At 56.5% G+C, this 20,141-nt stretch overlaps 2 protein-coding genes across 3 annotated transcripts; one reads left to right on the forward strand and one right to left on the reverse strand.

Annotated features, from left to right (window-relative positions):
• Nucleotides 1-675: 675 nt before the first annotated feature.
• On the forward strand, nt 676-5,890 carry VPS51 (VPS51 subunit of GARP complex). Its single transcript, XM_054635189.2, has 10 exons — nt 676-934; nt 1,489-1,618; nt 1,914-2,060; nt 2,215-2,431; nt 2,569-3,298; nt 3,472-3,690; nt 3,980-4,201; nt 4,365-4,486; nt 4,938-5,025; nt 5,354-5,890. Exons 1-10 carry the CDS (start codon nt 722-724, stop codon nt 5,612-5,614), a joined length of 2,349 nt encoding a protein of 782 aa, XP_054491164.2. The 5' UTR covers nt 676-721; the 3' UTR covers nt 5,615-5,890.
• Nucleotides 5,891-6,249: 359 nt separating this feature from the next.
• INCENP (inner centromere protein) lies at nt 6,250-20,075 on the reverse strand. 2 transcript variants are annotated; one of them, XM_077179704.1, is made up of 18 exons: nt 19,871-20,075; nt 19,678-19,788; nt 18,469-19,184; nt 17,087-17,138; nt 16,899-16,932; nt 15,445-15,523; nt 14,927-14,978; nt 14,317-14,434; nt 14,099-14,233; nt 12,102-12,211; nt 11,633-11,753; nt 10,830-10,952; nt 10,456-10,628; nt 10,117-10,207; nt 9,508-9,621; nt 8,238-8,397; nt 7,566-7,781; nt 6,250-7,368 (listed from the first exon to the last, which is right to left on the reverse strand). In XM_077179704.1, exons 1-17 carry the CDS (start codon nt 20,041-20,043, stop codon nt 7,567-7,569), a joined length of 2,577 nt encoding a protein of 858 aa, XP_077035819.1. In that variant the 5' UTR covers nt 20,044-20,075; the 3' UTR covers nt 6,250-7,368; nt 7,566. The 2 variants fall into 2 exon arrangements, with proteins under 2 accessions (XP_077035819.1, XP_077035821.1); XM_077179706.1 differs by having other exon boundaries at nt 6,250-7,781; nt 18,469-19,175.
• Nucleotides 20,076-20,141: the final 66 nt, after the last annotated feature.

Here is a 20,141-nt window from a genome sequence, read left to right on the forward strand (position 1 = left end):
TTTCTATGTTTGGGAAAAAAACATGCAGGAAAGGCAAGGAGCAAGGAGGCAGCAGGAACTTCCTCTGGCTCTTCCTGCTTTCCTGGTGCAACGTGGCAGCTCTGGGCTCTTTCCTTTGGGAAGAATCAATGGCCTGTGATTCCTGGAGCAGGTGACTCCCGACTAAAGGCCCCTGAAGCAGCCTGGCCCTCACCCTGGCAGGGTTTCTTTTGCCTTTTCTGCTGTAAATAAAGCTGATTTTAGACCTTTTAGCCCAGGTGTTTGTTCCTTGTGCAAGGTCGATTACCTGGTTGTACCTGCGGCCTCACAGCCCAACTCCAGCGTCACCCAGAGCCACCCCGGGGCTGGAGCGGGACCGTCGGGTGGGGTGGGGGAATCACGGGGACTCATAGAGACACCGGGGAGGCCTGCGGACAGCTGGACAGCGGTGAAAATGGACGGTGAGAGACACGGGCCCCAGGTTGGGGAGCCAGCGGCCTCTCACCCCTCGAGGGTCTGTGTCTCCACCCATGTCTGAGTCCTCACGGCAGTCCTTGTCCCCATGGCGCGGCAGGACACGGGCCGCTCCGGCTCCGTCCCCGTGGCAGCTGCCCCAGGGCCCGGTGACTGGGCTCCGCCACGTTCGGCCTCGGTGTCCCGTCGCCATGGCAACGGGGTGTCGCATCGGAAGTTGCATAAGGGACAAGCCGGAAGTGGCTGCTGGGGCGGAAGCGGCGGCGCGATGGCGGCGGCGACAGCGGGGAACGGGGCCGGGAGCGGGGCCGCAGGCAGCCCCGAGGCCACCGGCGGCAGCACCGGGGGCGGCGGGTGGCGGCGTCCCCACGGGCCTCTCCAGCGCTACTATGGCCCGTCCACTGCCGAGGCGGCCGAGGCGCCCCCGGACCCCACCGACATCAACGGGCCCCACTTCGACCCGGAGGTGTTCATGACCAAGGTGGGCACGGAGACCCCTCCTGCGGGCACCGCCACCTTGGAGACGGCTTCGAGGGGCCCCGGGAGGTCCCCGCGGGACCACGTCACGAGAGATCTCGATGGGTGGCCCCGACTCTGGCGGGGCAGGACCGCAGCGTCCCCAGAACCTTCGGGGCCCTAGGATCCTGAGGGGATCTCAGAAAGGGCCTGTTCGAGCACTTTATGGATATGCTTCCCTGGGGACACTGATTCCGTGCGGGAATGGTGCTGAGGGGCTTGGCAGCAGCTGCATCAGGACAGTTAGCACTGCGTGGGGGGCAGCCCTGCAGGGCAGGGGAGGCTCCTGGGGAACACTTCCATATCCCGGGAGGAATCCAGAGGGGACAGTCAGGGATCCTGCAGGGCAGGGGAGGCTTCTGGGGAACACTTCCATATCCCGGGAGGAATCCAGGGAGGACAGTCAGGGATCCTGCAGGGCAGGGGAGGGTCTCAGATGTACTATGGAGGACAGTTGATCTCAGCTGGGGGGCTCCGGAGGGGGCAGTGGAGGCAGATGTGTATCCGTTGTCCCCTCAGGTGCGCAGCGAGTGTCCCCTGGGGCAGCTCCTGGCCCGCGAGGCCGCGCTGAGCCGGGAGATCCGTGCCCTGGACAGCGACATGCAGACCCTGCTCTACGAGAACTACAACAAGTTCATCTCTGCCACTGGTGAGCTATTCCCTCTGGAGCCTGCTGATGGCACCAATCGGAAACGGGGATTCGGGGGTGGGTCCACTCTGGAGCCTACTGATGGCAGCACTGGGAAATGGGAGTTTGGGGGTGCTCCCTCTGGCAGCACTGGTAAGCTGTCCTGGGGCGTGTGGTGGTTCGCTCTGGGGACCACTGACAGCCATGGCAGTAACCAGCCTTCTCTGGGGGGTTATGGCTGTGGTGTGCTAATCCTGGGCAGACTGGGGGGTTCCCAGGCAGCCGAGGGACCTGGCACTTGGCTCTTGCTCCCCAGACACCATCCGGAAGATGAAGGTGGATTTCCGGCACATGGAGGCGGAGATGGACGACCTGGCAGCCAACATGGCGGCCATCAGCGCCTCGAGCGCCCGCGTCAGCGCCGCGCTGCAGGACCGGCACCGCCGCGGCGCCCAGCTGGCCGGTACGGAGCGGGGCCATCCAGGGGCACATTTATTGGAGTGAATCGTGTGGGGCAGAGGGGCAGATCTGTGGGGTAGAGATCTGGCAGATGGTCCCACAGCTGTGCCTCATGCTGCTCCCGCTGTGTCCCCCCGGCTGACGCCGTGTTCCTGCAGGGGTGCAGGCGCTGCTGCGGAAGCTGCAGGCGCTGGTGGAGGTGCCGGGGCGGCTGCGGCGCTGGGCGGGGACGGAGCCGGCACGGGCCCTGCGCTGCCACGCCCGTGCCAGGGCCGTGCTGCGCCACTACCGGCACCTGCCCTCCTTCCGTGCCATCGAGGACGAGAGCCACGCCATCATGGCCGAGCTGGCCCAGCGCCTCCGCACACGCCTCCGGTGCGTTCACCCAGAGCCTGCTGAGGGCAGCGCTGGGAAATGCGGGTTTGGGGATGCTCACTCCAGAGCCCGCTGATGACGCCTATTGCTTATTCCCTGTTTTCTGCTGTGCCGCTGTTAACTCTTGGGGCCACCAGGGAGGAGACGCTGGACCCCAAGGAACTCACCGAGTGCGTGGAGATGCTGCTGCAGCTGGAGGAGCCGGCCGAGGAACTGAGCGAGGAGTTCCTGAGCCAGGCGGGCGCGCGCCTCGAGGCCGAGCTGGCAGCACTGGAGGCCGAGCTGCCCGTGGCAGACCCCTCGGGCACGGCCACCACGCCGCCACCACCCGCCTCCGACATCCTGGACTTCGTGGACCGCGGCAGCTCGGCCTTCGTGGGCACACTGTGCCAGCTGGCCGGCTCGTACCGCGCGCTCTTCGGCGGGGACACGGGGCGCCTGGAGCCCTTCGCCGCCGCGCTGGCCACCCGCTACTTTGCGCTGCTGGAGCGGCGGCTGGCGCTGGAGCGCGGCCTGGGCGACACATCCCTGCTGGTGCGGGCGCTCGACCGCTTCCACCGCCGGCTGCGCGCGCTGCTGGAGCTGCTGCCCGCGGGCGCTGACGCCGCCGCCGCGCTGGTGGCCCGGGCTGCCCGCGAGCGCGTCGACCGCTACCTGCGCGCCCTCCAGACCTTCTTCCTGGGCTGCCTGGGTGACGTGCGCCAGGCGCTGGCTGCCCCTCGGCCCCCCGGCAAGGAGGGGCCCGGCCTGCCTGACCTGCTGGCCACGCTGGCCGCCTCTGTGCTGGGCCAGCTCAAGGCTGTGCTGGCCTACGTGCAGCTCTTCACCGCCAGGGATGTCGCCTTCGCCAGCCTGCCCTACTTCAAGGTGAGGTAACACGGGGTGGGGTGCTTTGGGGGGACAGGATGAGGGGCCTAGGGGCATTTTAGGGGTCACTGGAGCAATCTGTGGCACAGGGTAGGTTGGGGGTCATACAGGGCGGTTTGGAGCCCGTACAGGCCAGTTTTGGGGTGTGATCCGCCCCCCCATTTGTGGCACAGGGGGAGTTCTGTGTGACAGCAGTGCGTGAGGGACTGGTGGTGGCCTTCATGCGCTGGCTGTGCCGCACCGCCCGTGGCTTCGCTGATGGCCCGGCTGAGCGGGGAGCTCCTGCTGCCCCCCCGGCCCTGCTGCTGCTCCTCGCCCGTCTCTGCTTGGACTACGAGAACTCCACCATCAGCTACATCCTCACCCTCACTGATGAGCAGTTCCCACCCCAGGTGAGCCTCTAAACGGCCCTAAGGGGATCCTGCATGTCCCCAAGAGATTTTCAGGGGGGTTCTGTATGGCCTCAAGAGCCCCTGAAGCCCTAAGGACCTGTAAGAGCAGCAGTGATGCTGCTTCAGGCAGAATGTCCCACCTGTCCCCAATGTCCCTGTGCCCCCAGCATATCAGATGTAGACTCACAGGGAGGGCAGGCATCTCCACGTGTCCCCACACCCCTCCTGTTGCCAGCGGTGGCAGTGCAGCAGAGGAGGCGCGGGGCTGATGCTGCCTCTGTGTCCCCAGGACTCGGGGCCGGCGGTGACGCCGGGGCCGGCGCTGTGTGCGGAGGCGCGGGCGGCGGCGCAGCGGCTGCTGGATCACTACGTGCAGGTGCAGGGCGCGGCCGTGGCGCAGATGCTGCGCAAGAGCGTCGAGACACGCGACTGGCTGGGCACCGTGGAGCCGCGCAACGTGCGCGCCGTCATGAAGCGCGTGGTGGAGGACATCACCGCCATCGACGTGCAGGTCGGCCGACACCCCGGCTGAGGGGGTTGCCTGAGGTCCTTGTGTGGCCCACTGGGGATTCTGGAAGGGTGTGGGAGGCTCACAAAGACTTGGAAGGATGCTGGGTGGTTTGGGGGGTCCCAGGAGGGGGTTGTGGGTGCTGAGGGTGTGGTGCCACCCACAGGTGGGGCAGCTCTTCGAGGAGGGGGTGAGGCGGGCGCAGAGCAGCGATTCCAGCCGGCGGGCCTTCTCCGTCTACAGCAGCTCACGGGCACCCGGCCGCTATGCCCCCAGCTACACCCCCAGGTCAGCCCCGCCACCCCTGGGTCACCCTGGGCTCCCTGTGTCACTGCCTGGGCCACCCAGGCACCCCTGGGCTCCCTGTCACTCCTTGAGTATCCACTGCATGTCCCCTGTCACCCTCTTCACGATCCCAGACTGTCCCAGACTGTCTTGACAGCCCTTAGCTGTCCCCATATTGCCAGACTGTCCTAATCACAATCCCTGTTTGTCCCAACAATCCCTGTGTTCTTACAACTGTCCCAGAATCCCCTGGTGATCCCCATCATCCTTGTGTCCTTCAGTTGTCTTGTCCCCCCATGTCCTGGAACCATCCTCACATTCCCCTGTCTTTCTGTCCCCAAAAGCATCCCTGCATCCTCTGACCCTCTCCATGGCCCCTAACAGTCCCTGTGTCCCTGTCCCCACATCCCTGGCTCTGTCAAGTCCCTGACTGTCCCTGTGTCCATGTCCTCAGTGCCCCCATGGACACCCACCTGCTCAGCAACATCCAGAAGCTTTTCTCTGAGCGCATTGACATCTTCAGCCCTGTTGAGTTCAACAAGGTGAGGTCATGGTGACATCACCATGTCCCTAAACATCCCCAGAGGTCCCAAAGTGCCCACCTTCCCACTGGCACATGCCCCTGGTGTCAGGGCTCAGGGAATTGCTGGGAGCTGATGTCCAGGACAAGGGTGTCCCCAGTGTCCCCTGCCCTATGACTCTGGGGAGGAGTGGGATCAGTGTAGTGACCAGGCCAAGGGTGTCCATTGCCACATGTCCCCGTGCTCAGGACTTCTCTGGGGAGTGGCAGCCAGGACAAGGGCCCAACATCCCGTGTGGACACTATTCCTGCACCTGCGTGCCCCATGTCCCTGCTGTCCCCTGCCACAGGTGTCGGTGCTGACGGGGATCATCAAGATCAGCCTGAAGACACTGCTGGAGTGCGTGCGGCTGCGCACGCTGGGGCGCTTCGGGCTGCAGCAGGTGCAGGTGGACGGGCACTACCTGCAGCTCTACCTGTGGCGCTTCGCCTCCGACGAGCGCGTGGTGCAGGGGCTGCTGGACGAGGTGGCCGCCAGCGCCGCCCACCGCTGCCTCGACCCCGTCCCCATGGAGCACAGCGTGGTCGAGCTCATCTGCGAGCGTGGGTAGGATCAGGGACAGGGACGTGCCACACCCCGGGGCCTGTTACACTTCTGGGGACAGACCTGGGCCCTCTGAGTCCCTGCACATACATGAGGGCACTCTGTGTGTCCTTCCAAACATGAGTGTCCTCACAAGGATGTCCTTGTCACACCATGTTGTTCAAACCCCCCTTCCCCACTGCTTCCCCAGCCCAGTGACACAGTGTCATCCCCTCACCCTGGTGACATCCCCTTGTGCCTGGAGACAGCCCCTTTGTCACTAATAAATTATGTGTGAGTTGAATTGGGTGTTGTGTCCCTGTCTGTGCCTGGGGGGTGGGAGCTGGCCCTGCACACAGTGGGGTCGCACCTGCAGCTGGGCTGACAGCACAGGGACAAGGGCTGGGCACTGGGCAATGTCCCCAGTGGACCCACAGCCACGAGGGTCCCAAACTTTAAAAATCAGACTCCAAAATTCAAAATTGATTTTTAAATCAAAAGCCTCCATGGATGCTACAAAGTGCTGGGGAACCCACAGGGACTAAGATCTTCCATAGGAGATCAGAAGTTCTCCCCAGATAGGACATTCTTGCCTCAAGGAATCAGCACAAAAGAGATTCCAAACCCTCAATTTCTGTAACAAAAAGCCAAGAGGAGCCCAGAGATGATTAAACTCACTTTATCCAACAGTGTTTGGCCAACTCAGAAGCTTTTGTACAAGAAATCGCGGTCGCACGGATACAGACCTGGATGCACAGGACAGCCAATGGAAACACAGGCACTCCATGGGTACAGACAGCAATAGCCAGACCTGGATCTACAGAGCAACCCTAGCAGCACAGACACTCCACAGATACAGATCTGCACATACAGAGCAGCCCCACCATACAGACACCAATGTATTGAAATACAAAACTTTTTTTTTTATTTAATTTAAAACCAAAATTTAATATTTCTTTTCTTTTGAAGAACATCTGCTGGCAAACAGTGCGTTGGCTACAGACACACAGACAGGATCATGTCCCCTCACACAAAGCACAGTATCTACAGGGGGATTGCAGGGCTGGGCTGGGTGCAGAAGGAATGACTAAACCACCACAGACTCCTGGAATGGGAAGGCTGAGCTGGAATTTTTGGTTCAATGAAATTGGGTTGGCCAGAGTCTGGGTAGCAGTGGCTCACTGAACAGGAAGTGCTAAACAGGCCGAGACAACGAGCTGATGCTGAGCCACAGCCAAGAGTGAATAAGAGGGATTAAGGTTAAAAACATCCTCTCAAATCCCATCTGGCCTCACAGATTGAATTTCACTGAGAAACAAAAAAAATCTGCCAAAACCCTTGCAGAGTTTCTCCTATCAAGGCCTAGAGCTGGCTCACACACTTGCGGGTCCTCGGGGACATGGTCACACCTTGGTCACCTCTCTCCACAGCTGGCAGAATGTCACTGAGACCCTCACGGTGTTCCTGCCACAGCTGTGCCAACGTCAGCCGTGCCCAGCTGATGGACACCACCACACAGGTGGGGACAGAGCGACAAATCCCTTTGGGATTGCAAGAGATGAAGAGCACACCTGGGAACACCTTCCTGAGAAGAGCAGTGGAGCAGGCCAGACTGTGCCCTGGTGCAGTGGTCCCTGGCTGTCACTGACCTCGAGGGCAGCACAGACGTACAACTGAGGAATGGCAGGGCCTGCCAGGCCTGTGTGACAGAGAGGGGGGGATCCCACAGCTTCAGGTGACACCTCTCACCCGCTGAAGGTCTGAGTCCATGCCAGCTCCAAGCTAAGGGTACGAGAGAGACACTTCCTGGGGCAGCACCTCGTGGCTTGCCCTGACAGAAACTGGCCCCGCCAACCGAGGCGCAGGAACCCAGGAAAAGCTGCCATTTATTCAATGCTAGAACCTAAATATTAAAGTGAAGAGTGACTCCTTCCTCACCTGGAGACAGGAAGGCACACCTGCTGCACACCTGCGCTCACCTCAGGGCTTCTTGAGGCCACAGGGCAACCCCAGGGCTGGCTTAGCCGCCACGGAGGGCGGGGAGTGCCACACGGCCGAGCTGGTGCGCTTGAAGTAGCGGGGCTTGTTCTTGTAGAAGATGTCCTCCAGCTTGGGGCTGGGGATGGCCCCGAACAGCGCGTCCACGTCAGGGGGGTTGTAGTACTGCCGGATCACAGCCTGGCTGAGCAGATTCCCTGCAGGAACAGAGGAAGGCTGTGTTAATTTTGTTCATTGGGATCGCTGTGTAGGCTGTTGTATGCGGTGTGTCCCCACTCTGCTCATCTCTTGCCACCCCAAGGCAGCTTAGCTGTATATTTGTCCCCCATCATGTTGTGACAAGATCCCCAAGTAGTAGAGGAGCCCCTGATTCCACATTCCACATAGAATCATGGAATGGTTTGGGTTGGAAGGGATTTTAAAACTCATCTAAGTTCGAACACCCGGCCATGGGCAGGGACACCTTCCGCTAGACCAGGTGTCCAGTCTTGGAGCAACCCTGTCCAGTCTTGGACACAGCAGGACTCATTTCATGCTGGAGTACTTTAAACTCCTCCAGGCAGGAGGAGCTGGGCAAAACCCCACAGCAGCTCCCACAGTCTGCTGGGGGTCCTGGACACACAAGACCCCCCACATCCCCCCCACACACATACCAGTGGCCCAGGCAGGGACAGGCTTGCGTGGCTGGCTCTCGTCATCTGTCGAGTCATCGCTGTTCAGGTCCATCCCATAGTCATTGGAGCTTGTCAAAGGCACCTTGAGTTCCTTCCTGCTCTGAGGAGTCATCTCGTACGAGTTGCAGGCAGGGGAGTTCTAGAAAGGAATTCCACAGGTGTTGGGTGCAGCAGCATCATCAGGCTCCAAGCTACAGCAGGACCAGCTTGTTCCCCCCACCTCCTGCTCTGTCACCTCAGAGCAAACCCTGAGTCTGGCAGTTCTCAAGTTTGGACCCGAGAGCTTGACCCAAGTTCCAGAGTTGTGACCCAATGATGGCTGTGCATGGCCTTCTCCTGTTTAATTAGGCTGATTAATTTGCCATCTGTGGCATGAGCACACAGCAGTAGATGAATCTAATGGGTCTAAGAGAACAGAACTCCACTCCAGCCAAGCCAAGGTTAGCTGGAGGTTTTATGTCGCTGGAGCAGTCACATGCCCTAAACACTCTGCAACTCAACTTCTGAGCTTGATTAATGATGCAAAACTGCTGATTGCTGTACAGAGAACCTGCCCATCAGCTCAGCCAAATTGAGCTCACACTAATGGAAGCTGCACAGGCAGAAAGTGTAAGGGCAGGAGAAAACCTTCAACTGCAAATTTCAGGTTTTTTCAACTGGAAATTTTCAGCAGAAATTCTATTTTCATTCAGTAAATGAGTCTCTGGAGAGGTGGACATGGTTGTCCTTCCGCACCAGAGACCTCTTTCATGGCTTTGTGTCCAGTGACATAAACTCCCACCCACTGGTCCTGCACTTTAGGATTAAGACTCTGAGCACTGCAAGGAGACAAGAGCCTCCTGTTTGTTGTCAATGTTCAGGACATGAACGCACACCCGCAGGATTCTCCGGAGCCAAACCACCACCATTCCACATGGCTCTGCTGCCACCTTGTGGCTCTTCCCAAATTTGACCTGAAATAAAACTCAGCGCTTTCTGCCCCTGAGGTCCTTCCGGTATTTAAGAGGCATTTAAGACAGCTCCAACACTTGCTGTATTACCCACAGCCAGGAATCCTGTCCAATCCCTCCTGCTTCCCTTCCCTCTGTCATTGAAATATGCACAGTCAACCCTAGATAACTAGAATTTAAAGAATTCCTGTGTTATTGAAAAGGCAGATAAAAGCAGAGGGTGGAACTGCCCGAGGCAAGAGTGGATCAGTGTTGGGACTGGACTCTGCTGTCACCCCTAAGGACTCATCCCCAGTTACCTCCTTGTTCTCCTGGAGTGGTGCCCGGGCATTGTCTTTGGCCTTTTGCTCCTCTGACAGTTTCTTCTGCTCTTCCTCCTGCCTCTTCTTCTCAGCCAGCATCTTCTGCTCCCTCTGCCAGGTGACACCCACAGGATTACCCTTAGGGACTACACTGCCAACCCAGCCACCATCTTTGTAGCAGGAAAAATATTCAAGCACCTCATTACAGCTGCTCCTCGTGCTGCTGAGGAGCACTCGGGACATGGTGCAGCTTCCTCAGAAGGGCACAAACACGCTGACCCCCATGCCAGAGCATCAGCTGCCTTTCCCTGACAAAGCCAGGGCCTCCCACCTTGCAAAACTTGCTGCTGACTTTTTCTTGGGGCTATAAAAGCCAGAAACCAGCTGACCACCTGCAGAAGTCTGTGCTACTGATCTTGGCCTCCTTCTAGACTAGTATTTTTAGAGGCCAAGTCTCCCCATGGTACTGTAACCGTGCCACACAGGTCTGACTTCCTGCTCAGTCCTCAGGGCTCCCCACAGCATCCCAGCAGAGCTGCTCCAACAGCAACAGCTGCTGAGGCCAGACTGTGTGGCTCTATCCCTTCCCAGAAATCAATCACTCACCTCCTTCTTCTCCATCTCCATCCGGAGCCGCTCCTTAGCAGCCGCTTCTTCCTTCTGCAGGCGGGCAGCCCTCTCCTGCTGCTCCCGGAGCCTGGGAACCACAGCACAGGCCCTCACTCCCAGAGCCACACCAGGGCCCTCCCGCGCTCACAGCTCTTCAGGCACTCCCCACCACACCCCTGACATCCCAGAGCTCCTCCTTGGCAGCTCAGCACCAGCAGCAGCCGAGAGCTGTGCTGCCAGGTCACTGCAGCTCCAGCCTTCCACTCCTGCCCTCTGCTGTGGCTGCATTTCAACCCCATCCCAGAATTTGGTACATAAATGGGGATTTTGCCTTACTTTTCTGCCTGGATCCGCTCCTGCTCCCTCTTCCTCTCCAGTTCTCTCTCTGCAGCCAGCTGTCTCTCCCGCTCCTGTTCCGCCTGCCTCTGCTCAGCGATCCTCCGGGCACGCTCCTGCTCCTCTTCCCTCTTCCTCTGCAACAGCTCCCTGCGCCGCCGTTCTTCCTCCTCCTGGAAGCACAGGCAGGAGTCACTCACCTGACAGCAGCAGGCTCCAGGGGAAGCACCAGGAACCTCTCACTTGACCCAAATTCCCATCGCTACATGGCAGGGAAACATCCTGGGGGTAAATTCCCAGTGCCCAAGGCAGGTGGATGCCCTGGCCAGCTCTGCCTGTGGGACAGAAACAGACACACACACACACACACAAACCTGCTGCAGAGCTCTTTGTCTCCTGGCCTCCTCCTCTTGTCTGCGCCGGGCCTCAGCTTCCTCCATTTTCCTGGCAGCCACTCTCTTCTTGATCTTCTCCTCTGCCAGCCTTTCTTCCCTCACCTGGAGCACACACAGTCTCAGGTAGGACAGCACAGCAGGACCCTACCAGTCTCAGGTAGGACAGCACAGCAGGACCCCTCACAGGGCAAACCCTCCCTCCTTTTCCCTCAGCAACCAAGGGGGCCTGTGCTCTGTTTTAAAAAGGTCATATTTAGGGCAATGACCTTGTTTTGCATCTTCCCAGGAAGAGCTGACCATTGGAATATAACCTCAGAGCCATGCAACCAGACAGGCAGCTGGGGATAATTAAAGCAGACAAATGACTACTAGGCCCCTGCACAAATTGCCTGGAAGTCTGGGATCTGAGGAAGGCTCTGGAGGAAGGATGTTTGCTTTACCCTGTCCAGCTAGCTATTAGTCAGATGGGAAAAGCAGCAAATAGCAAATTAGGCCACCTTTATCTACTGCAAGTCCTTCTCCCATCTACCAGAGCATTAATAAAGCCCATTTAGATTCCTGATTATGGAAAAACAGGAGTTCAGCTGTCATTTGCTGTAGCCAGAGAAAGGCTGTCCCTAGGATCATCAGGGCTCTGGAAAGTTCTTTATTCAACTACTCTTTGGTTCAGCCTCTGGAATCCAAGCAGCCTCCGTGCCCCTCTTTCCAGAGAGCACATTTCTGTGGTGCCAACTGCCCCAGTGGCTACTGACTGTCCCAAATAAGCTCTGCAAGGGCTGTACCTTCTCGGTCTTCTCATCAAACAGCGCAATCTTCTGCTCGATCCTCTTCTTCCTCTCCTTCTCCATCTCCTCCGCCCGCTCCCGGGCTTGCAGCACCTTGCGCAGGCGTTCCTCGCGCTTCCTGAGGACACAGCCCGGCTCACCAGCGTGTTCCAGCCAGGCGAGCTCCCCCCAGCTCAGCACAAGGCCAAAGAGACACAGCAGGAAATTCAACGGCCCAAATTCCACATTCATTTAAGCACCAGCCATGTTTAAGCTCTGTCAGAAAGTGGGGACTCAAATCAAAAAAGCTACACCAGTGGGCAGCAAGGACAGTCAATGCTTTATATCAGCATTCCAGGGATACCCCAAAGACAAACACTGCCTGTGTCCCCAGGAGTTTCTGCTGCTTAAACAGCTCCTGCAAGATAAAACACCTGAACACAGGAACCTACAGGTGGCCAAGAGCAGTGTGACCACATCTACTCACAGCTTCGCCTCTCCGAGTCGCCGTTTCCTCTCCTCCTCCACCTTTTGCCTTCTCAGCTGCTCAGCTTCTTGCTTCTTCCGCAGAGTCTCCAGCTTCTGCCTCTCTTTCTCCTGAGGGGAATTGAATGTCATTGTACCCACTGGCCAGAGCTCTATCCCACCTCAGCTGCTTTGGGCAAGGGCCCAGAGATGACAGTGAGGAGCTGCAGGCAGGAATATGGGATGGTGACAGCTCTGGAGCAGAGCTCAGGCAGCCTGTGACCTGGTCATGAATGGACATATGCAAGGAAAACACTGGTGTGAATCTCAGGGAGCAAGAGGAGAAGCTGGAGTGTTGAAACAGGAGCACACACAGCTCTGGAAGCCCAGGCAGCATCCTCAGGGACTGCAGGCAGCCAGCCCTGTGCTTTCTTTTGGTGCAAAGGAGCCACCAAGCAGCGCTAATGGCTGGCACAGCTCCCGCTCCCTGCGGCGAGCGCAGGGACAGATGGTGCTCCAGGAAACACCTTGAGCTCCCGCTGGCGCCTGCACCTCCCACCAGGCTCGCTCTGGGGGTGAACCACCAGCACTCCCAGAGCTCCCAGCCTGCTCTGGCATGCAGCCAGAACCAGGGGCTTTCTCCTCATTCTCCTGACCCAGCCCAGGCACGCTGTCAGCCAGGGGAGTGAGATCCAGCCACCACTACAACCACAGCAAATGGACTGACATCAACCCACTCCATGCCAAAGCAGGCCTGGTCTCAGCACAAACCCACAGATCTGCACGGGCATTATCCATGGGAATCTTTACACTGGGCTCCATGCTGTAAATGCTTGGTGCTGTCAGCATCCAAACTGGTTAATATAAAACTAACAATTATATCTTATTGCTCTGCTGCTATTTAGTTATGTTTAGCTCCCACATGGAAAATCTCCCGAGGGGGAGCTGCCTGCATTGGAATGAAACCTAAATCATTCCACAAACTGACAGCAGCAGAGGAAGCACTCTCTAGCCACAAGACTCTTTTCTCATCCTATTAACTCCTTTGTAGTACTGACACTAACATCAGCAGGGGCCCAGTGAGATTGAAGCTGGAGTCTTTCACTGCTTCCCAGTGGCCTTCCCTGACCTGCTGGAGCACAGCCAGCCTCTGAGCAGAGCTCTAGGAAACTCTGCCATTAGGCTGCTAGATGCAGGAATACCAATTCCTGTATCCTGCCCCCCTCTTTCTTCCTCTCAGCTCTCCTGCAAGGGGAAACCAGCCCCAGAGCTGCCTACTTTGCAGGTGAGTTGTTGGGTATCAGGAGTATGAGCAATTCCTGCTTGGCACACGACTTCCAGAGCGGCTCTGAGTGAATCCAGGAAGCTACACCCTTGTCTAGAACCAGCTCTCAAATCCCTCCCTCCTAAACTGCTCCTGCCTTGGAAAACCAGGGCCTTGGAAAGCTCCCTGGGGTAGTGCAGGAGCACCTGCCTGCAGCCAGCCAAGGTGTGCTGCTGGTCCCAACAGGATCCATCAGTGATACTGATGCCCGCTCGATCTGGACACCAGCAGTCGTCTGAGTGGCCCCACAACCAGGACAGCCTGATGTTTTCTCCTGCCTCAAGGGTTTGGAAAACCTCCAAGGCTTGAATTTAAGAGGTATTTGCTCAATCTCACTCATGAGAGAAGTCCTAGAAAGGAGACCTGGGATCAGGCCAGACCTTAGAAAATGAGACCTGGCTTCAGTTATCAATACAACTCAACATTCACAATCCACTCAATTTCTGTTTCACAGTTTTCATCTCTGACTGTTACTTGCCAATAGCTCCGGGGAATGATGCAGGAATAAAGCTTGGAGTTCAAACTAGAATTCTTCAGTAAGCTGACTAGCCACAATTTTATTTATTTACGTGCAAACAAAGCCCTTCAAATCACTCCGTTTCAAATGGGTTGCAAAGCTCCTCTCATAGCTGTGCTTTAAGTTAGGCATTTAATGAAACCACTGTGTACTGCCTTAGAGCAGAGCCTCCTCTTACCTTGGGATCAGCCTGGAGAGGGGTGTTGTACCTGATGAAGGATTTTATGACTCCATTCCTCCCCACAGAGCTCGGTGTCATGAGGAGCTGGTTCTTCTGCACAGTGTGCAGGAATGTTTTGAATGGGCGCACCACCTGTGGGAGGAACAGCAAAGTGTGAGTGGGGCTGGGTAAAAAAAGGGTCTTGGTGAGGCATTCCAGGGTTACAAGGATCTCACCTTGCTGGCTGGGAGGACTGGGGATGGGGTCTTCTTCCTGAAAGGAGACAGCCCTCCCTCCTCTGCCTGCTGGTGGTCGTAGCGCTCATCCACGGCTCTCTTGTAGCTCGGCTTCCTCCTGTGAGACAGCACAGGCTGTGAGACACACCAGGCAAATCCCCCTCATGCCTCCAAGTCAGGGCTGGAAAGGGCCATGAACTACCCTGGGCTTGAGAGAGATTCCAGTGTGGGCAGGCCCTGGCACAGGTTGCCCAGGGAAGCTGTGGCTGCCCCATGCCTGGCAGTGTCCAAGGCCAGATTGGTTGGGGCTTGGAGCAACCTGGGATAGTTGAAGGTGTCCCTGCCTAGGGCAGAGGGTGGCACTGGATGGGCTCTAATGTCCCTTCAAATCCAAATCAGTCTGTAATTCTAAGATTGTGCATGCACAGTTAGCCAATAAATAAAATCCTAATGCAATAGAAAATAAAAATTAAATCATACAATAATGGAGGCAGGAAAAACTTATTTGCAGAAGTTTCACAAATACTAAAGGCCAATGAACAACATCCCAGCACTGAACCTGTTTGGAACAGGCCACAGCCTGCCTGAGACACTTCCAACTAGGACATACCTGGCACTCTGGGGTGGCTCCAGGGTCCCCCCATTCTTATTTAAGTTGTTTTCTGAAAGAGAACAGTTACACAGTGAGTTCTAGCAGGAAAAATCCCCCCAGCACAGGTTTGACAGCAGAGAAGGGGTGTAGCAGCTCTCTGAACAGCAAAAGCACCTGCAGGAGTGGGCACAGCAGGACCTGGCTCACATGGCACCATTCCCACTTGGAAACTCCAGACAAAGCAGAGCTGCCTAAAGCTGTCTGAGTTCTGCACAGCTTCAGCAACAGAGCTCAACTGGGCCTCCCACAACCCTCCAGCCTCATTACAACCATCTCCATGTGCTTGCCAGGATGGAAATAACTCCAGCACAGAGTTTTCTCACTGCTAATTGTCTGAAACAAATCCCTGCTCATCAAACATTAATTAATCTTTCAAAGTGAGCTCTCAAATTAACCAGTCAATCTTTCCAGCTTCCCAGCCAGCCTCCCAAAATGATAACTTCCCAAAGTGCTGCCCCCAAACCCTCTGGAATTACCATTGCTGTTCTGCTCCTGGGGCTGCCCGTGTTTGCTGACTGTGTGGGAGCGAAGGGACATCCGAGGGTTTTGGGATTCCTGTGGGAAAAGCAAAGGGGTTTCAGGACAATCACACATGGAAACTGTTCCTGGTTCAGATTGTGGGGTGGCTCTGACACGGGTACAGACAGCGGCGCTACCAGGGAATGCCAAACCAGCTCTTGGCAAAGCCCTGGATGCTGCATCACCAGGAGAGGCAGGGACATTAACACGAGCATCTGCGCTGCTTAAACTCAACCAGCTCATCAACTATTAAGGCCAGGAGCCTTCCAAGCTGTAAATCTGTGCTGCTGGAGCTCTGGCCAGAGCCAGCATGCCCATATCCCTGAGCAGTGACGAGTGGGGAGCCTGGAGACAGCAGGCAAATGGCTCATTTCCATGATTTATCTGTTTGTTATGGGATACCCATCGCTGCTCTGCCTTTGCACTTAGGCTCTGCTGGGATAATGGGCTGTGGTTCTGGAATTGCTCTCTCCTAGCAGCACCAGCATTACCTCCTGGTCAGCACTTTATAGTGCTGCACTGGGAAGAGAAGAAAAGGGATTGATGGAGAATCCATCCTCCCCAATTGCTTCTGCAGGGCCTAGAAAAACTGACTTTTTTGAGTTTCTGCACACTCATAACAGTTCTCCTTGTTTTCAGGTCACTGCTCTGCTCCATTAATTCAGGCTCTGCTCACTGAAATTTATTCTGGACTAAACACTGACATAACGCCAGGGTTACTTCCTCGGTGAGGGTTGTGGAGGGAAAGGTGTTGACCTTAATAATATTCACAAATTTCCATGTGTGTCCAAACTAAAAAGTGTTGAACTACTTGCAGGACTGACCAAAAGGTGAAAAGAAGCTTTAAAATAGAGCGTGCAAACCATGACACCAGCTGAACCAAACTTCCCCAAACTATAAGTTTTTTATCTGTAAAGACTGGGGACTGAATCTTCACACAATGATCTCTAGCAAGAGGTTAAGAAGGAAGAGCCAAGCAGGACTCAACCCTGAGATCAGGCACAGGAGGATGTGCAACAATTTCAAGAGATTTAGGAAAATGACAGAGTAAAGTCTAGGCAAGCATGCAAGCTTGTAACACCCTTCTGACAGAGCACCTACACCCAAAGCCATGGGTCACCTGTGCTCATTTCCCAAAGAAAACTTTGCTGGTTTTGGTTTTGCTGGTTCTAAAATGTTGTGGTTAAGACTTTCCCTAGTCTGAGTACCAGAACCACGGAGGCTCAGATGGGCTTGTGCACCTCTAAGCCAGATGCTCTGTGCCTTCCTCACTCACTGCCATGGAGACAGGTTACAAAGTCTGATAACCTACAGCCAGAGCTCCCAGATTTCCCAGTAAGCTGTAATTCCACACATTTTTCTCCCAAATCCACACAGGCACAAATACTTTTAATCCCTGTCCAAGTCTTACCAGCTTGGAGGGGGTGGAGGGTCCAGGAGGAGGCCTAGGAAAAAAAAGAAAGACAACAGGGGCTATGCTTAGCAAAACTGAGGAAACTGGGAAGCCACTTGGATTTTACACCACGATTAGCAGTGAAGAAGTCCTGCAAGCAGGGTAGTGAGGATAAATAACAAATAAATAACTGAAAGCATTCTCACCCAGTTCTGACAACGGTTTCCTCACCCTCTGGCATGCTTATGGAGCTGGAGGCTGTGGGAGAGGAAAAAACACACCCGAGCTGTAAGGCTGGGCTGCAGCCAAGGATCTGGAGGGAGAAGGAGCTCCAGACACTGCAGAAGGGTTTGTCCTGCCTTGGGGCAGGGTGGGGCACAGGAGCACACCCAGGTGGCACTGCAGGAACATGGCCAGCAGTTCCAATGCAGGAAAGCAGTTTTCAATTATGGATGAGTTCAGGGTGATATTCCATGAGTTAGCATTAATAGGCCTTGGGCTTATCTGCAGGACGTGACTGGACATCAACAGCAGTTAGAGCCAGTCTCACTTACAGTGGGAATGCTGCTTCCCATGCCAGCATTCCAGCTGCCTATGCTGCACAGACCTCAGGAGCTCTGTCACAGCCAGAACCTGCCACTAATAACCATAGAACAAACAATCAAAGACTGGTTGGGGTGGGAAGGAACCTTAAAGCTCATCCAGTCCCACCCCCTGCCTTGAACAGGGACACCTTGCACTAGGCCCAGGTTGCTTCAAGCCCTGTCCAACCTGGCCTTGGACACTTCCAGGGGTGGGGCAGCCACAGCTTCTCCATCAACATATGCCAGTACCTCTCCTCCCTCAAACAGAGGATTTCTTTCCATATATCCCATCTAAATTTCCCCTTTTTCAGTTTGAACCCATTTCCCCTTGTCCTATCACTCCAGTTCCTAATGAAGAGTCTCTCTCCAGCTTCTTTATTTAATAATACCAGCAGTTTAGATGAGACTAAATCTGCCTCTGCCACCAACTGTAAAATAGTGGGAGACTTTTAATCTACAAAGTCCAGCCTCAAAATTCCCTTCTCAAGCAAACTCTAGAACCAGCAGCCAGATCCAGCTAAGGAGAAGGGAACTGGTGGGAATTGCACCTTGCAGGAAACAGGAAGGGCTTTAGGAGAATCCATCACCCCTTTTGGCTCCCCAAATCCTTCTCAGCTTTACCAGCTGTCCCCACAGAAATGGGAAGACCAGCAGACCAGAGGAGCTGTGGCTCCTGGAAGCATCCAAGGCCAGGTTAGATGGGGCTTGGAATCACCTGGGTCATTCCAACCCAAACCATCCTGGGATTCCAAGATTAACAACTTGTCACAGCAAATCACAGCAATGGTTAAAGCTACACTGAAATGGAGACACTGAGGCTTATCTCCCAGGTGATTTACAAGGCTGAAGTCAGTTACCTGGGTCTCTATGCTCATAGTGGGGTTCCAGAAAGCCAGGGAGGACTTCCATGAGGAACTGCAGCCTGTCTAGCCCAGGAAGCTCAGCTGCCACCCCCACACTGAAGACCCAGGAAGCAGAATGCCCCCTATGACACCCAAGCTCACCATCCACAGAGCTGGAGGACACGGATCTCTTCTGAGTCGCCCTCTTCTTGCCCGCTGCCCTGGCGGCGGATGCCCGGATCATGCTCTCCCTCTTGCTGGCCAGGGAGTATTTCTCTGCCAGGGAGGTTCTGCGGCTCAGGGAGGGTTTCCCCATCAGGCTCCGGCGCACGGAGCGGCGGCTGAGCCTGGAGCCGGTCGGAGTCCCCGGGCTGCTCCTCAAGGGCTGGGAGGACTCCTGAGCCCGGCTGTGTTCCTGTGGGGAGCCATCCCCCTCCTTCAGTCCAGCCCCTGGGCTCAGGATGACGGTGACATTGGCTGCCCTGGCTGGCTGTGGCTCGGGAGTACAGGGCACCACCAGCTCAGGGGCTGTGGGCACCAGTGGTGATTTGGGAGCACCATGTTCCTCGGGAGAGCCGTTCCCTGAGCTTGTGAGGAGCAGCTCTGCCGGCTTTGCCCCACTCCTCTGGAGAGGCACTGCAGTACCAACATGGTCAGCTTCCACCCAGCGATCCTTCCCTGCTGCCTGCAGGGCAGTAGGGGTCTCAGGAACCACCTTGGAGCTTATGGCAGAGGCTGCAGCCCGGGACCGTGTCACACGCTGTGGTGGAGAGTCTTCCTTGGCCTCAGCCCTGCTGAGTTCCAGGTTTTCTTTGTTCTTGAGTCGCTGAGAAGATCGCACAGAAGGTCTGCTGCTGCCATTCCTCCTCCTGGAGAGGCTGATCACAGGAACAGTGGGTGAGATGGGAACAGGAGTCGGGAACAGCCCCGAGTCGTTCCATGCACACACACACATGGAGCCAAACACCTGGGATGGGCCCAGGAGACACAGAGCAGCACAAAGCAGCTAACGCAGACAGCAATCAAGGGATGCAATGGCTTTAAGCAGAAAGATAATAGACAGAGACACGGGGACATAGAACCAGACAACAATAAAAGCACTTGTCGTGAGAATCGAAATCCAATGTTTTCGGCCGATAGTGCCCCAAACACAGGGTCTGACCAGAGCGGGACAAAGGAAGGGAAGCTCCCCCTGGACAAAGCAGAGCATCACCAGGATGTGCTCCGTGGAGGGCATTGTTTCCCTGAACCCTTGGCAGCAGGTCTGTTCAGTCTCACACGGGCTCCCTCCCTTCCCCAGGCGCCGAGGACACCCTCTACGCTCCCCCTTTCCACAGGGGCTCCCCCATCCCCGCTCCCACAGCTCCTCACCGCTTCCTGCTGGGCTCCTGCTCTTCCTGCAAGGCCGACAACCGCTTCCTCCGCTGCCGTTTCTTCTGCGACGGCGTCTTGGGCATCAACTCGAGCTCCTCGCTGTAGTTGCTAGAGAGGAAGGGGAGATCAAGGCGGGATCAGCGCGAAGGGTGGCCGGTAGGGACCAGGGCCTAGCGGGGTATGCAGGTACCTAACAAACATCTTGACCGCCTCCTCGTAGATCTCATCCAGCCACACCATATCGGTCTCGTCCACCTGCCGCAGGAACTGGGCCAGACGCCGGTCGCCCTCTGAGGGCAGCTCCATCGTCCGCGCCGCGAGCTCCGCATACCCCATCGCCGCCGCGGCCCCCTTCGCCGCCATCGCTACAGCGCCAACGGCCGCGCGCGCGCGGCACGCCGTTCAAACACGGCCCCGCCCCCCCGACATAGCCAATCATCGCCCGCCGCCCCCCACGGCCC

This window comes from Agelaius phoeniceus, chromosome 6, assembly GCF_051311805.1.
Source record: "Agelaius phoeniceus isolate bAgePho1 chromosome 6, bAgePho1.hap1, whole genome shotgun sequence".
NCBI lineage: Eukaryota > Metazoa > Chordata > Aves > Passeriformes > Icteridae > Agelaius > Agelaius phoeniceus.

Bases quoted from the DNA above. Each gene is read 5' to 3' on its own strand.
- VPS51 (XM_054635189.2), top strand. From the start codon at position 722: ATGGCGGCGGCGACAGCGGGGAACGGGGCCGGGAGCGGGGCCGCAGGC. The intron at 2,432-2,568 runs GTGCGTTCACCC...TGGGGCCACCAG, and splicing joins CGCCTCCGCACACGCCTCCG to GGAGGAGACGCTGGACCCCA. The intron at 3,299-3,471 runs GTGAGGTAACAC...TTTGTGGCACAG, and splicing joins CCAGCCTGCCCTACTTCAAG to GGGGAGTTCTGTGTGACAGC.
- INCENP (XM_077179704.1), bottom strand. From the start codon at position 20,043: ATGGCGGCGAAGGGGGCCGCGGCGGCGATGGGGTATGCGGAGCTCGCG. The intron at 14,979-15,444 runs GTAATTCCAGAG...GTTCTCTTTCAG, and splicing joins CCAGGAGCAGAACAGCAATG to AAAACAACTTAAATAAGAAT. The intron at 10,208-10,455 runs GTAAGGCAAAAT...TGTGGTTCCCAG, and splicing joins GAGCGGATCCAGGCAGAAAA to GCTCCGGGAGCAGCAGGAGA.